This window comes from Psammomys obesus, unplaced genomic scaffold (assembly GCF_907164565.1).
Source record: "Psammomys obesus unplaced genomic scaffold, mPsaObe1.curated_primary_1811, whole genome shotgun sequence".
NCBI classification, from domain to species: Eukaryota; Metazoa; Chordata; class Mammalia; order Rodentia; family Muridae; genus Psammomys; species Psammomys obesus.
Window position 1 is genome coordinate 6,714,565 of NW_026596091.1, and position 14,921 is coordinate 6,729,485.

A 14,921-nucleotide genomic window follows, 5' to 3' on the forward strand; every position below is an offset into this window, starting at 1 on the left:
TCTTCTAGCAGGTGTAAATGCAGATAGAATACTCATAGTCATTAAAATAATAATAATAATAATAATAAATCTTGTTTCATTCATCTTTAATGTGAGTGCTTAGATCCAAGCTCCTAATTAAAAGTATACAGACATATTTATGAAAATGCCACAGTGAAATCCATTATTTTGTATGTTAACTTTAAAGTTCATAAGGAAATGAGAGATGGATCAGCAAAGTAAAGGAGCTTGCTGCAGAAACATGACTCCTCAGCTTCCATTTAAAAAGACAAGCACGGCTGTACATACCTGCAATCCCAGGACCATCAGGGGCAGAGACAGGAGGATCCCTCGGCTTGCTAGCTGCCAGCTTATCTCCAGATTTGGTGAGAGACCTTGTCTCAGGGGAAGCCCATGAAGAGATTTCTGTATTGATGCCACATTAAAAAACAAAGAGACTCCGTGTTTTGGAGTAGTTTAGGCCAACGATGAATACGAATTTGAATTCTCTATTTCTTTCCTTGTGTTATTCATTGTGTCTGTTGTCTGTGATCTGTGTATGTCTCATCTGTTTATTGTGTATGTCTGATGTCTGTTGGTATGGTGTGTGTCTGTGTTGTGGCAGGTACTGGTAAATGTGTATGTGTAACGTCTGCCTGCCTTGCTGTCTGTCCTATCAAAGAATTTTGTTCTGTGTTTATTGAACAGTAGAGAAAACACAGTAGGAGGAAAGAATGAGGAATTTTTTTTTTTCCAGAAAAAATTTAACAGAGTTTTACAAGGAATCGACTCCTACTGACCTGGAATGCTGACTCAAAGCTGCAAACAAATGTTATCGACCTACATCCGCGTGATCCATCCAAAATGTATAGTGGATTTTGTTTACCTTAAGATTTTTTTCAACCTATTGGCTGCTTTCAGCAAATGATTACAACACACACACACACACACACACACACACACACACCACTATTCTGCGTCAAGGCATAAAAGAATAAATACATAGTCAATGATCAAAGCTAAGTGTACAGCTTAGGTTGTAAACACTCATTACCTGGGATGTCTAAGGCACCCTAGGTTGGTTATATTGTTTTCTGAAAGGCCACTTAAATTTAAACAAGGTAAGTACACAGTGGGGAAATATATTGAGTACATAGTTTTAAATGGTCTCAAAGTTTATCCATACTTCGTTGCAAGGTCTGGCAAAAGTTCAGTTTCTAGGGCCAGGTGGTGGTGGTGCAGGGCTCTAATCCCACTCGGGAGGCAGAGGAAGGTGGATTTCTGAGTTCCAGGGCAGCCTGGTCCACAGAGTTCCAGCATAGCCCAAGGGTACACAGAGAAACCCTATCTTGAAAAACCACAAAAAAGAAAGAAAGAGACAGAGAGAAAGAGAGAGAGAGAGAAAGAGAGAGAAAAGAAAGGAAAAGTTCAGTTTTAGAAGGCAAGAGGTATAAGGGTATTCTCAGAAAATAACCCTTTCCCACAGAATTGATTGGTGGTGCAGAAGCCAAAGGCCTCAGACCAGACCAGTGACTCATTACAATGAACATTTGCAAGTAAAGCTGTTTGGGCAAAAGGGTACCCTGTGTGACACACTGTGGCACACTGCAGCTTCCACGGCCAACTGTTCTTTTCTAAATTATTTATTTTATTATTTTTTAATTTTAATTTTTATTTATTTATGGTGGGGTGGTTTCAAGACAGGGTTTCTCTGTGTAGCCCTGGAGGTTGCAAAGGTAGATATGGAGGGCAGGGGAGATGAGTGGGATTGGGGCTCATGATGTGAAATTCACAAAGAATCAATAAAAGTTAAAACAAACAAACAAAAACCCCACAATGATTGACTTTCCCAGTGTGTGTGTGTGTGTGTTTCTTTTCAGAATTAGAAAGGTTATTAATATACCTCCAATGTGTGAACTGAAAGGCTGGCTCATAAGAAACCAAAAGAATACCGTAAATGTGCAGCCATCCCCCACGCCAACCCCCAGAAAAAAAGCAGGAGTCTCAACATGAACTGGTAAAAACCACTTGTCATCAGTATGACTGACAGACGCTTCGACCAATACTCACATGGTATTACTCTGCCGTTTGACCCACTGCTCAGAACAGAAAAGCTTTCGGCAGATATCTTCTGTTTGAGCCTCAGTTTTATATTTTCAATTTCTAAAATAAAGCTATCCCAGATTTGATCTATCATCCTTGAAAATAATCTGTAATGAGTAAAACTAACAAAGGATAAAAACAGGGCCAGGCCTAGTGGTGCACAACTTTAAACCCAGCGCTCGGGAGGCAGAATCATGTGGATCTCTGTGAGTTTGAGGCCAGCCTGATCTAGAGTGAGCTCCAGGACAGCCAAGGCTACAGAGAGAACCTTTTTCAAAAGTTGATTAGTTTATTAAAATAAAATTAGGATTAATGGGACTAGAGTGGTAGTTAGATATGCTACCTGCACAAAAATCAAAAGGGCTGGAGTTCGAATCCCAGCACTCACATAATAAGCCAGCCATCCTTGTTATACACACTGTAGCCCCAGCTTCAAAGGGAAGGAGATAAGTGGATCACTGGGGCTTTCAGCCTCGCTGACAGAAAACGAGTCCCGATTCAAGGCGAGACTCTGCCCCAAAGGAATAAGTGAGGAGAGATAAAAGAAGATCCCCAACAGTTCCTTCCAGCCTCTGAGTGCGCACAGCTATATGCACACACACACACACACAGACACAAGTTTATCAGGTAAAGATGCCTGTAAACCCCAGTACTCAGGAGGCTAAGGTACAAGAATTGCCATGAATTTGAGGCCAGCCTAAGCCACAAGGTAAGTGCCTTGTCACTTAAGGCTGCAGAGTGAGACCTATCTCAAAAAAGAAAGTGGTGGCGGTGCGCGTGTGAGCGTGTGTGATTTTTGTATTTACATTTAAGTCTGGGCCAGCTAATAGCAAAGGTACTGGCATGGATTGACTCTAAACAGTCCATGTGGGCTTACGCTCTGAACACGTTTTCCAGCTAGTGGTGCTATTTGGGGAAGCTGTCAAATCCTAGGAAGTAGGGCCTCCCTGGGGGAAGTGGGTCATGTTTTATGTAAATGCAATGTTATTTGATCTGAATGATGCTTACAATATTCAAATATATAATTCAGACTTGCTTACAGAGAAAAATGTACATCTCCTAAGTGGTTCTTTTGGGTTCTTGGGTATGATTTCTAAACAGAAATCCTAGAACCCATTAACTTTCTGCCATCTAGTGACAGCTATATATATTTACTGTTACTAGGCTTAAAGGGAATTAAAATCCTAAGGCTAAGGCCATTCAATTTTAGACTAAGTATTTTGGAACAGAATGTTTATGTGTAAAGCCTTTTCTTTTTGTAAATAAATAAATGTTTACCTCCTGGTAAAATATTCAATAAAGTTCCACAAGAATTTATTCTAGTGTGTAATGCTTGAGCCATGTTTCAACTATGACTCACAGTTTGGCGCATGACAAAAATTCTTTGCTTGATCAAATTGTAGACTTCTGAACTTTCTCCCAGGCCCCTCTGTGTACTTCCTTATTAAATCCCGTTTTAGCAGATAATCCTGCTTAGTTGGTTTAGCAGGAAGCTCCCCTTCTCCCTATTTAGTAAGTATTCTAACCCTCCATCATGCCTCTGATGTTCTCTGATCACCCTGGTCTGTCTTCTGCAATTTAGAATCCTTTCTATGCCTAAGCAATTCTATCTACTGACCCAGACTTACTTTGTTTTATGCTGCTCCAACAGAATGCCTGGATAACTACAAAGAGCAGAAGTGCATTTCCTGGAGTCCTGAAGGCTGTCAGATTCAAGGTTCAAAGACCCATCTCTAGCAAGGGTCTCCTTGCTGTATCATCCATGATACACAGAAGGGACCAAGTTCTTTTATCCAAGCCCCACTCTTATGATAAATAACCTCCTCAGCAAAAACAGCATTAATCCTTTTTGAGGGCAGATCCCCTACCCCAAGACCTAAAGATATGCTGAAGAAAGACCCCCACCTCTCAGTGAACACTTTCACCGGGGTTACATTCCACCACATGCTTCAAGAACACACTCAAACCCCTACCTCTCTTCTCCTCCTTGGCTGTGCCATCCAGGGTTAAGCCCAGGATCTTTGCAAACTTCCATAGCAGTCGTGCCTACATCTACCATGGTGGTGCTGGACAAAGTCTCTCTAACACTTGTTAAACCCCGAAAGCCGGGCACGGTGGTGCACGCCTGTAATCCCAGCACTCAGACAGACGGAGGCAGGCAGATCTCTGTGACCTTCAGGCCACTGAATAGCATGACTATTAAGCACTTCAGGATTAATTTGAAGCCCACTCCACAGGAAAGTCATACCTGTAAACCTGCCCAGAAGCTCATGGCTTTGGAGGTCATAGGCCATAGGTGAAATTACTGCTACACTGTTGCTTTGCTAGATGGACATGGTGTCAATCTACCCTCTATGTGTTTATGTTTACGCTCATTGATTAATGTTGTTCCCAGTCTCCGAAAGAGCAGCTCCTATCTGCAGTGAGCAACAGGTAATGCAGAGAGACTCAGGCACGCTCAGCTCTAAATGGGAAGTTTCTATCACCCCTCCAAGGTTCAAGGAACATTACAGAAAGGGGAACAAAAAGAACGAAAGAGCCGGAGAATGAAAAGTACTGTGAAATGTTGTCTTCTGAAGATAGCTGACGCACCCATGAACTCACAGCAGCAATGATTACGTGACTGGCCATCAGCAACAGTCATGGATGTGGCAGGGGCTCATGAAGCCTTAGTCTTCCCTGAGCAGTTGATTGCTGAGGGACAGGGCTCATATTCTTGTGGTGTTGACAGCCATCTAGGTTGCTTCTATTTCCTAGTGATTGTGAACATGAATGCACATGTAGTAGTTCTATGAGTCTTTGCAAATATGCGGCGTGTTACAGCTGAACCATGCGGTAGCTCTAGCTCTAGCTACCTGAAGAACCACCACTCACTTCCATAGTGGCTACGCCAACAGCGAATAGTTGTTCCCTTCTCCACATACAATCTTTGTTGACATTTGTTTGTTTGTTTAATCTTAGCCATTCTGAGAGAAAATAACAGCTCCAAGGAGTTTTAATTTGCACTTCCCTGATGGCTACGGATGTTGAACATTTTAGAAAACATTTTTCAGCCAGTTTTTTTCTTTTGAGAACTTTTTAGTTCCATACCCCAAGTTTTAATTGGATTATTTTGTTGGTGTTTAGGCTTTCTGTTTGTTTGTTTTTGAAACAGGTTTTCTCTGTGTAGCCCTGGCTGTCCTGGAACTCACCCTGTAGACAAGGCTGGCCTCAAACTCAGATGTCCACCTGCCTCTGCCTCCCAAGTGCTGGAATTAAAGGTGTGTACCATCCCCCCTCTGTTGTAATACTAATAATATTTACTACTGGTTTATCTTTTATTAAAGCTTGCTGTTAATCCTAAACAGCTGTATAACCAAATCACCACACAGAGACTGGGTTTTATTTAGTTAACCTAGAACACAATGTTAAGTAATAGTTACTCCCTCCTGAACCTCCAAGCCCTCATAGTTTCCTAACATTTATTTCCCACATTATGCTTGCTTTTAGTGATATATTAAGTCCAGTCCATCTCTCCACCTCATTTCAAGATCTGTCCTCCAGCTCTGCTCTCTTGGCTTTCCTCTCACACCTTCTCCTCCCACTCATTTTCTGCCCTCTAGCTCCTCCCTTTGTACAACGTTGTGGCTGGTCATTTTATTTTGGCCTGTTTACATACAGTTGAGACAGGATGCTTTCAGTAAGTATCACAAGGCAATATCCGGATTGAAACCGGGGGGGGGGGGGGGGGAGAGAAATCAGCTAAACAAGAGTAAGATGTATACATTTTGAAAGAAAAACAACACCCCTCTGTTGTTTTTCTTTGTATATGTTAGACAGTAACTTTCCACCAGACATACAGCTGACAAAGGTTATCTTTCCCCATTCTGTAGGCTGCCTCTTCATGAAATGATGATGTTTGTTTGTTTTTAATTTTACAAGGACCCATTTGTCAGTGGTTGGTCCTAATGCCTGCCCTGCTAGGTCCTCTTCAGAAAATTCTTTCCTGTGCCTCTAAGTTGAAGCATATTCCCTACTTTCTCCTGTAACAGATCAGGTCTCTCATGGAGGTCCTTGATCCATTTGGTGTTGTGTATCATGCAGGGTGAGAGATAAGGATCAAGTTTCATTCTTCGTGCAGCCATTGATCTATCCTTGTTAGGGCACATGTGTTTTCTGTTTTTGACAGTTCTGACCTCTATAGATGCAAGACCCCCATGGGTTCCTCTTGTCTGTCACACCTGCAGGCTAAGCAATCTCTCTGACTCATTTGCTAATGTCACTGTGTTGTGTGACACTATTTGGGGCAAGGCATTAACAAATGTCTACTCATCCTAGATAAGGAATGGACAACAGATCAAAGTAACAGTATTGCCAAAGTCCCACTTGGTGAACCAATGAGTTTATTGGGGTTACAGGAATATGGCTGAGGGATTTTATATATAGGAGCACGATGTCTCAAAAAAAAGGCCACGCCAGCATGGGTAACAATTCAGAAAAAGCTGAAATTTTGCAGTGATCTACATGGTTTGCAGGTCAGAAACTGTGTTTTCAGCATTATTGCTAACACATGCTGGGAAGGAATGGCCTTGTGACTCTGCTAAGTTTTACTAACTTTTTCAAACTTTTAAGTTGTTTGCTTTTTGTGTCTTAATGACCCTCTCTGTTTAGTTCGTCTTGAGTTTTAAGGAGCTTCCCTGCAAAATGGCATGTTTAACCCAAGGAAATTACCAGCTCATTCCTTAAACTGGAAAGCTATTGCTTTGGCAGTGCGGAGCTCAAACCTAGGCAAACGTACTGTCACTAAGCATTGTACCATGATATGTGTACTACGGGCCACATGAAAGAACTTCTAAAACAACGAGAACGTCCCTGCAAAGTGGTAGTGACCACAAACACTATAAACACCTTCATTCTTTCAAACTTAGTACACTGTGTAAGAAAGAAACATTATGCAGACACATTTAATATTCATCTTTTCAACTTTATTATGTACAAATAAGAATAACAAACTAAATAAAATACATAGTTCTAAGAGAGCATAATCATATCAGTCTGTAAACACTTCAGCCAAGCACAGTCAAAAGTACACAGCATCTTCTAAGGAAGACTGGTGAGATATTTAAATTTTGTTTTCAAGTATGAAGAATTAAACATTTACTCTTTTACTTCCTCATGAAAAATAATCTATTCTCAGACACAGTTTAAGTATTGTCATAGCCACTACTACTAAATGAAACATGGGCTGAACTACAGTTTGCTGTAATGACCTAAGAAGCCTGCGAACATCCACTATGACTCAGAATACTTATATAGGTTCAAGACCTTAAGATGAAAAATAGCACAGTCTTTAACCTCCTTTAAAAGGAACTTTGAAATTAAACTTCTCAAGACTTTCATCCAGAAATGTTTCTTAAATATCAAATTTCTCTTCACAGACACTATGTCCATTTTCTTCGTAATCATCTCTCGTAACCACCATATCTTCAAAGTCATCGTTTTCAGATATCAACTTTCCACCTTCCCAGGAGTACGTAATAGGGCTGAAATAGAAATCACGAAAATGAACTCAGCCATCAACCAACGATTCATAGAGCAAATGTCGATTACACACTAAACGACTAAAAGTTCTGCTTTAGAAAGTAAAACCGCATTTATGGGTTAAGTTCTTCCTCACCTGCACAACACAGTGGATTGTTTGGTTTCCCCCCCCCCATTTGCCCTATTTGTGGTCCTTCTACTTTTAGTGAAAACCCCAGAACATAAACAAAAGCTGGTGAGAAGTAAATGGGGAAAATGCTCTAGCTCTGGACCTAAGTTGAAGAGAAGAAATATTAACCTAATGATTCTCCCAGCAGTCCATGGGCCAGCTATGGGTAAACCCTACTTTAGAGATGGGAATGGGAAGTCTAAGTTACCCTGCAGCTGTGGAGTGTAGACCTAGCAGCTGTCTCAGCAACGCTTTCAGTCTGTACTGTGGCTGCTATGAATGGACAGACGGTAGATAAAACCCACGAAGTGAAGCATTCGATTTGGCTTTGCTGTCTATAGCCACACATGCTTTATGCTGACGCAGTTCTATTTCTCTTCTTCAGCTGAGATCAAAACAGGTGAAGAGAACTGTTCTTACACACAGCATTTGCAACCTTTTATTAACAGACTTATTGATATCTTTATATTTGTACGTATAGGTTTTTTTCTGGAAGGAAACATGCACAATCATGATTCATCACATTAAACAACAAAAGCTATCTGGGTCAGTCCCTTGGCCTCAGGCGGGTATGTGCAGGATAAAAACCCAATGTCAAGAAGTATATGAACATTACTGCTGACAAAAAAATTATTCCAGCATTTAATGATTACTTAATACCTTTACCCAAAAGTTAAAAATGGAAGTTTTATATAGGTAGTGCATATTTATAATCCCAACACATGGGAGCATGGGCGTAATGACTGTTAGATTGGGGTCTGATGGAACTTCATAGCAAGCAACACTGGGTCTCAAAAAAAAACAAAACAAAAGAAAACAGAAAGTGATGCAGATGAGACCCTTCAATTAATGTCTACTGGCTTTGAAAAGTACTACTTTAGTGTAAATTTAAATTTAATTAGAGTAGGATCTTATTTTTAACTATGCCACTAACACCAGGCAATCTTTCCGTTAAGAACTCCTGATTTGGCCATGATGTGGTGGCTTGGCCTTAATCCTGGCACTCAGGGGGCAGAGGCAGCAAAAGAGCAATCTCCATGCATTTGAGGCCATCCTGGTCTACATAAGCTAGTCTCAGACTAGCTAGTGAGACTATTTCAAACAAACAAACAAACAAAAATCAAAATACCCTACTAGCTCGCAGGCTAAGTTCTTGCTATCGAATCCTGACAACCTGAGGTTAAACTCTGGGACCCATGTAGAAGGAGAAAATCAATACATTTGTTCTCTGGCCTTCATACACATGCTTGAAGCATCCACACCCCCAACCCCACACATCATATACACATAATAACAATAAAATGAAAGCCCTCATGATTCAGGTAATATAACTGGGCTTTACTCTGGTCACTGCTATGAACTGACCATAAGGAACCAGGGTTTCACAAGGCCTTCTCTCTCCAATGTCAAATGCAAAGCTCTAAGCAGAATGGTATTTAAGGCCATTCATACAGCTGTAAAGATCTACCTTAACTTTTTTTGCTCAAGTTGAAATGATCCTATTTGCGCTTTTTCATAAAGAGAATAGATGACATTAAAAGTTGTTTTTTTTGAAACAGTCTCACATTAACCAGGCTAGCTTCAAAACTGCTTTGCAGCCAAGCTTGGCATTGAACTCCTGGTTTTTCTGTCTCTTACTTCCCAAAGCTGGGATAACACACCAGCACAACCATTCCTGACTTCATAACAATTCTGAATAAAAAAAATCTAGTCAGTTATAAAGGCTCACTGAAAACATTTAGAACATAAAAAATTCCAAAACTTATGAATTGATAGTGTTTATCTTTCTCTCTCTCTGTCTTTTTCAAGACAAGGTCTCTCTGTGTAGCCTTGGCTGCTCTGGACTTGCTTTGTAGACCAGGCTGGCCTAGAACTCATAGAGATCTGCCTGCCCCTGCCTCCCTGAGTGCTGGAATTAGACAGGTATGCATCACTTCCGCCCAGCTGATAGTGTTTATCTTAATAATTCAGTTGTTAACCTTCTATTCTTGATAGAGAGAACTTGTCACAAGGTGGTACGTCTAAGATAAATTTGGCAAGAATTTGTTTTTTTTGCCTATAAAAATCCTCGGAACCAGGACTGACACAGATAGGGGAAGAGCTCATGTTCCTGGGCTCCCATCATGTGTCAAATGCTGTGGTTGGCTCTTTACACATCACCTCTCCTAACTCACTTAAGAGTTAAGATTTTATTTTTGAGACAGAAAGCAAGGATGCCACTGGGAAATAACCTGCCAGCATCTAAACAGAGCCAAGCTTTAACGTCACGCCTTCTACACCCCAGCTCCTGCAAAAGGGTCCTTTATAAACCCACACTTACTTCTCTGGCAACACAACTGAAACGTCATAATCTGTTGGCGTCAAACACCGAACTTCTGAGTAAACCCGATCTCTGAATCCCGGGAAAAGTGTATTTCCTCCCGTCAAGACAATGTTCTTAAAAAAATGTGGCTGCATTTCTTTAAAAGAAAAAAAAAAAAAAAAAAAAGGAGAAAAGTAGAGAACAACGTTAGAAAATCTTCTCCCTGGAAGGACTCAGCCGAGCATGTGGACAAAGAGCAGTCGAGATGGCTGGAAACCAACCAGCCTCGGAGGTCCACCGTTAAGATTAAATGTTTTTTCCTTTGTTGCTGCTGTTGTTGAGAATGGCCACACTATATGGACAATATGGCCTTGAATTGCAATCCTCCTGTCTCATTCTCTACAGTACTGTGGTTAGGACATGTGTCACCACACAAGGCTACATTTTAAGATTCATGAGAAGGTGATATGGGTGGAGACACTAAAGACAGTGAAATGTGACCTCACAGATCTTTAAAACAAAAAATTAAGGTGGATGAACTACTGCCTATGGACTGTATATGCATGGAAGCCATATATAAACAACTTTCTGTAGCAGACAGGCATTGAATCATAATTATCATCCTTCTCCCCAAAAACAAAGTTGGTCTTCACTAGAGATGAAATTATAAACTTTTGTAATAAAAAAGGCCTTCTTTAATATTTTTAATTAGTCCAAATTCCTATGTTCTCACACTAAAAACAGATATATCTATTCTATGATATTTACCTTTGATGGGAAAACACTCATGATCAATAGCCTTTAAGTAAAGATCTAGGTGTGAACAAACACACTAAAGGTATATGATGTCAGACACTAGGCATTACAAGGTGAACCAGTGTTAAAAACCTACAGAACACAACTGGAAAACCTATCAGGATGTAATGGGCCTGGCCACACCACACCTACTGCTTCTACTCATCACGATAAAGCTGCCTTCCAGGAGCACTGTGCTGATATTACATATGTAATGACGGCAACTTCACACAACACGGGAACCAGGAACACAGCTGTAGCATTACTGACTTTCCTTTTCATTTTGTTTTTTAGTCATGGAAAAGTACACTGTATGCACTAGATTTCTTCTAATGCCATGACTGTTCCTTATAGAGAAGGATAAAAGCGCTGGAGAGGTTATGGCTCAGTGATCAAGAGAATTAACTTCTCTTACAAAAACACCTGAGTTCAGTCGCCAGTACCCACATCCAGCAGTTTAAAACATCCAGCTCCACAGCATCTGATGCCCTCTTCTGGCTTCTGAGGGCACCTGCATGCATGTGACACATAAACTCATACAGGACAACCCCACACACATACAAATATAAACAAATAGCTCCTTAAAGTAGGACAGCCAGGGTCTGGAGAGATGGCTCAGAGGTTAAGAGCACTGACTCTTCCTCCAAAGGTCCTGAGTTCAATTCCTAGCAACCACATGGTGGCGCATAACCATCTATAATCTAGTGCTCTCTTCTGTTATGCAGGCACACATACAGGCAGAATTCTGCATAAATAATAAATAAGTCTAAAAAAAAAAAAAGTGGGACAGCAAGATAGGAAACTACTCTAAAATCCCAGGACACTAGTTACTTAACATATACTTCAGAAGAATCGGAAATCTCTATGAAACCCTTGACTCCACTCATTTTGATTTTGTTATTATTTATTATTACTGTATGCATGCCTGCACATACATGCACACACGATACGGGAGGGACATTCATGTCAAGAGCAAGTGTAGAGATCAGATGACAACTCTGTAACATTGGTTCTCTCTTTCTACCTTTTGTAAGCTTTGGGGGATTAACTTAGGTTGTCAGGCTCATACACAAAGGCCTGGGCCATCTTGCTATCTTAATAAAAGTAAGTCTGATTGCTGGAGTGGTGGTGACACATGCCTTTAATACTAGCACTTAAGAGGCAGAGGCAGGAAGATCTTCATGAGTTTGAGGCCAGCCTGGTCTACAAAGCAAGGACAGCAAGGGCTACACAGAGAAACCTTGTCTTGAAAAACAAAAACAAAGAAAAGTAATCCTGTATGTTATTCTAAATATCACAAAATGAATAAGCTAGTCTTATCAATTGCTGAAAGAGCAATCCATTAAAACCTTTAGATTTTGATTCTGAATACATTTAGGTTAAAACTTTCAGTTCAGTCTTGTAGCACACCTATAATTCTAACCCTGAACCTGAAGCAGGAGACCCTGAGGTCAGGCCAGTCTGAGCTACAGAGAAAAACTGGGCCTAAAAAAAAAAAAAAAAAAAAAAAGAAAAAATCAATAGACTTTTCTCAAATGAATAGAGCTATTTAGTACTTAACTATATTCATGCTTAAATAGACCATCATGACTTTTGCAAAGTATGATTCGTGACCCAGAACAAATCAACCAACAACTACTTAAATGCATTATAGGATCAGGAAATCTTTTCCAATAATACAGGTGTCATTGTTTGAAATTACTTAAGAAACAGTACTATGATTATGATTTTTCAAAACTATTTCTCTTCAACATTTTACTCTGGTCATTAGCATATGTACCTTCAGGTAGGTTTTGAATTGAATAGACAATAGCTTCCGGGATCCCCATCTCCTGAATGCCAATGTCAGAAGGATTGAAGAGTATTTCTGGAACAGCAAATCTCTCATTGGCGAGGCGAAGAATCTGTTCCCCAGACTTATACTTTCCACTCAGTACCATCTCTTCTCTTGGCTTAAAGCAAAGTGAGGTAAAGCATATGAGCGACATTGCCTTGTTCATACGACAAATACCAATTAGAAATACATAATACTAGACAGTGACCATGTTTTATTAGAAGTCGCAAGATTCTCAAAAATTAGAAAAATATTTTCTCCCTCCTGTTGTCATAGCATACAAACAAAAATGAGCTCAAGAGGTAGAGGAAGAAAGCTCTCTGTGAATTTGAGGCCAGCCTGGGCTACATAATGAGTTCCAGGATAGGAGGGAAGAGGAGACTAATTAAAAAAAAAAAAAAAATCAATGCTACTATGGCCATCCTACCCCACAGACAATCTACCACCTTTACTCCATGTGTCTTTAAAAGAAAGGAAAGTTCACAGTCAGCCTGTAACAGCACAGTGATTCCACCACTAAACAGATTATGCAGTACCCCCCTCCCGGTGTTCCTGCCCCTCTCTAGTTACTTCCTACTTCACTTGTTTGTTGGACACGAAGCTGCCATATTCCATAGATGGTTCAACACCCATGCATACGTGGGCAGCACTGAGTAGACTCAGTGGGTAAAAAAAATGCAGCACATTCTATCGGGAAGAAAGAGTAGTGGTGAAGACAGGGAGGAACAGGAGAGGAAGGAAAGGAGGGAGACCTGAAAATGCACTACATGCATGTACAAAATCCTCAAACATTAAAAAATAATTTCCAGCCAGGCACGGTGACACACATCTGTGATCCCAGCACTTGGGATGCAGAGCAGGTGAATCTCTATGAGTTCGAGGACAGCCTGGTCTACAAAGTGAGTCCAGAACAGCCAAGGCTACACAGAGAAACCATGTCTCGAAAACAAAAATCCAAATAATTAAGCAAAGACATGTTTGTTTGTTTGTTTTTAAATCTTTTCTTTGTTTGTTGGTTTCAAGACAGGGTTTCTCTTACAGCCTTGGCTGTTCTGAACTCCCTTTGTAGACCTGCTTGCCTCTGCCTCCCTGAGCGCTGGGATCAAAGGCATGCGTGCCCCACCACATCCAGCTCATGACATGGTTTTTGTTACTGCAATGATCCCTTTAATGCCAGCTTGTAGTGCACCTATATAGCAAACACAAACTTTACATGAACCAGGACATTCTCTTCTTTACATTCTGCTAACCTGCCCTTCGGTGAAGGGGCTAGAAAAGGACTCTCCTGAAACACCCATATCATAAAAAAGTCAGTCCTGGTCAACTGTACAGTCATCATTTCTTCAAGATTCAGGTATAGTCATTCACTTCACCCAGATGATAGATACAAGTTTTCCACCACAGCATACTCAAAATATGTGAAAATGTATGACTATGTGTGTAAACACATATATGTGCAAATATACATATACATTATTGTTTCCTTAATACATATTGTGGTCCTCCCCAATCTTTAGTGTTCATCACATGGCCACTACCTAATACAGCACACACTACCTAGCATATGGTAGGTATACAATAAAATCCTGGACAATGGCATGCAAAAAACAAAACAAAACAAACAACAGAACAAAGTGCCACTGACTGCATGAGACATTTTATGTACATTATCCCACAATCTCACATAACACCGAGACAGACGTGCTGTCATTTCACTCATGATATATCAGGCTCAGGAAGGTTCTGACTTGTCCAAGGTTCATCATATCAGCACACCGGAAATATTCCCTTACTTCATAACCTGGATATGACTCAGCTTGCTATCAATTGGGAACACGCTGCTCATAACAAATTTTAAATAAAACTTTCCAGATAATTACACAACTAAAAAAAAAAAAAAAAAAAAACCAAGGAAAGTATAAATGTAAATCACTTCTAACCCAATTAAATAATTGCCGCAGTAAGAGAAATAGTATTATTCTCCTCAGAAGAAGTATCATTCTATCTTAGGTAGAATGGAAAATATTCTCTATAAATTTACAACTTAACTTACAACTGACATTAAGCCTGGTATGGCGTATAAACCTGTAGTCCCAACACTTGGGAGGTTGAAGCTGGAGGACTGTGCAAGTCTGAGGCCAGCCTGGGCCTGTTCAAAGCAAAAGAAACTAAACACACACACACACACACACACACACACACACACACACACACACACA

The 14,921-nt window shown here is 40.4% G+C and overlaps 2 protein-coding genes across 5 annotated transcripts in view; one reads left to right on the plus strand and one right to left on the minus strand.

Annotated features, from left to right (window-relative positions):
* Depdc4 (DEP domain containing 4) overlaps positions 1–1,992 on the plus strand; it is a 20,041-nt gene extending 18,049 nt beyond the window's left edge. The window contains 1 exon segment of the mRNA XM_055627793.1: positions 1,860–1,992. Within this exon segment, the coding sequence (XP_055483768.1) occupies positions 1,860–1,992 (133 nt within the window).
* Positions 1,993–7,024: 5,032 nt separating this feature from the next.
* The window catches only part of Actr6 (actin related protein 6), a 24,365-nt gene continuing 16,468 nt past the window's right edge, over positions 7,025–14,921 (minus strand). For all 4 annotated transcript variants that reach the window (XM_055627744.1, XM_055627742.1, XM_055627743.1 and 1 more), the window contains 3 exons: positions 12,649–12,820; positions 10,092–10,230; positions 7,025–7,604 (listed from right to left, as the gene is read on the minus strand). In XM_055627744.1, the coding sequence (XP_055483719.1) occupies positions 7,475–7,604; positions 10,092–10,230; positions 12,649–12,820 (441 nt within the window). In that variant the 3' untranslated portion in view covers positions 7,025–7,474. The remainder of the gene's footprint in view (positions 7,605–10,091; positions 10,231–12,648; positions 12,821–14,921) is intronic.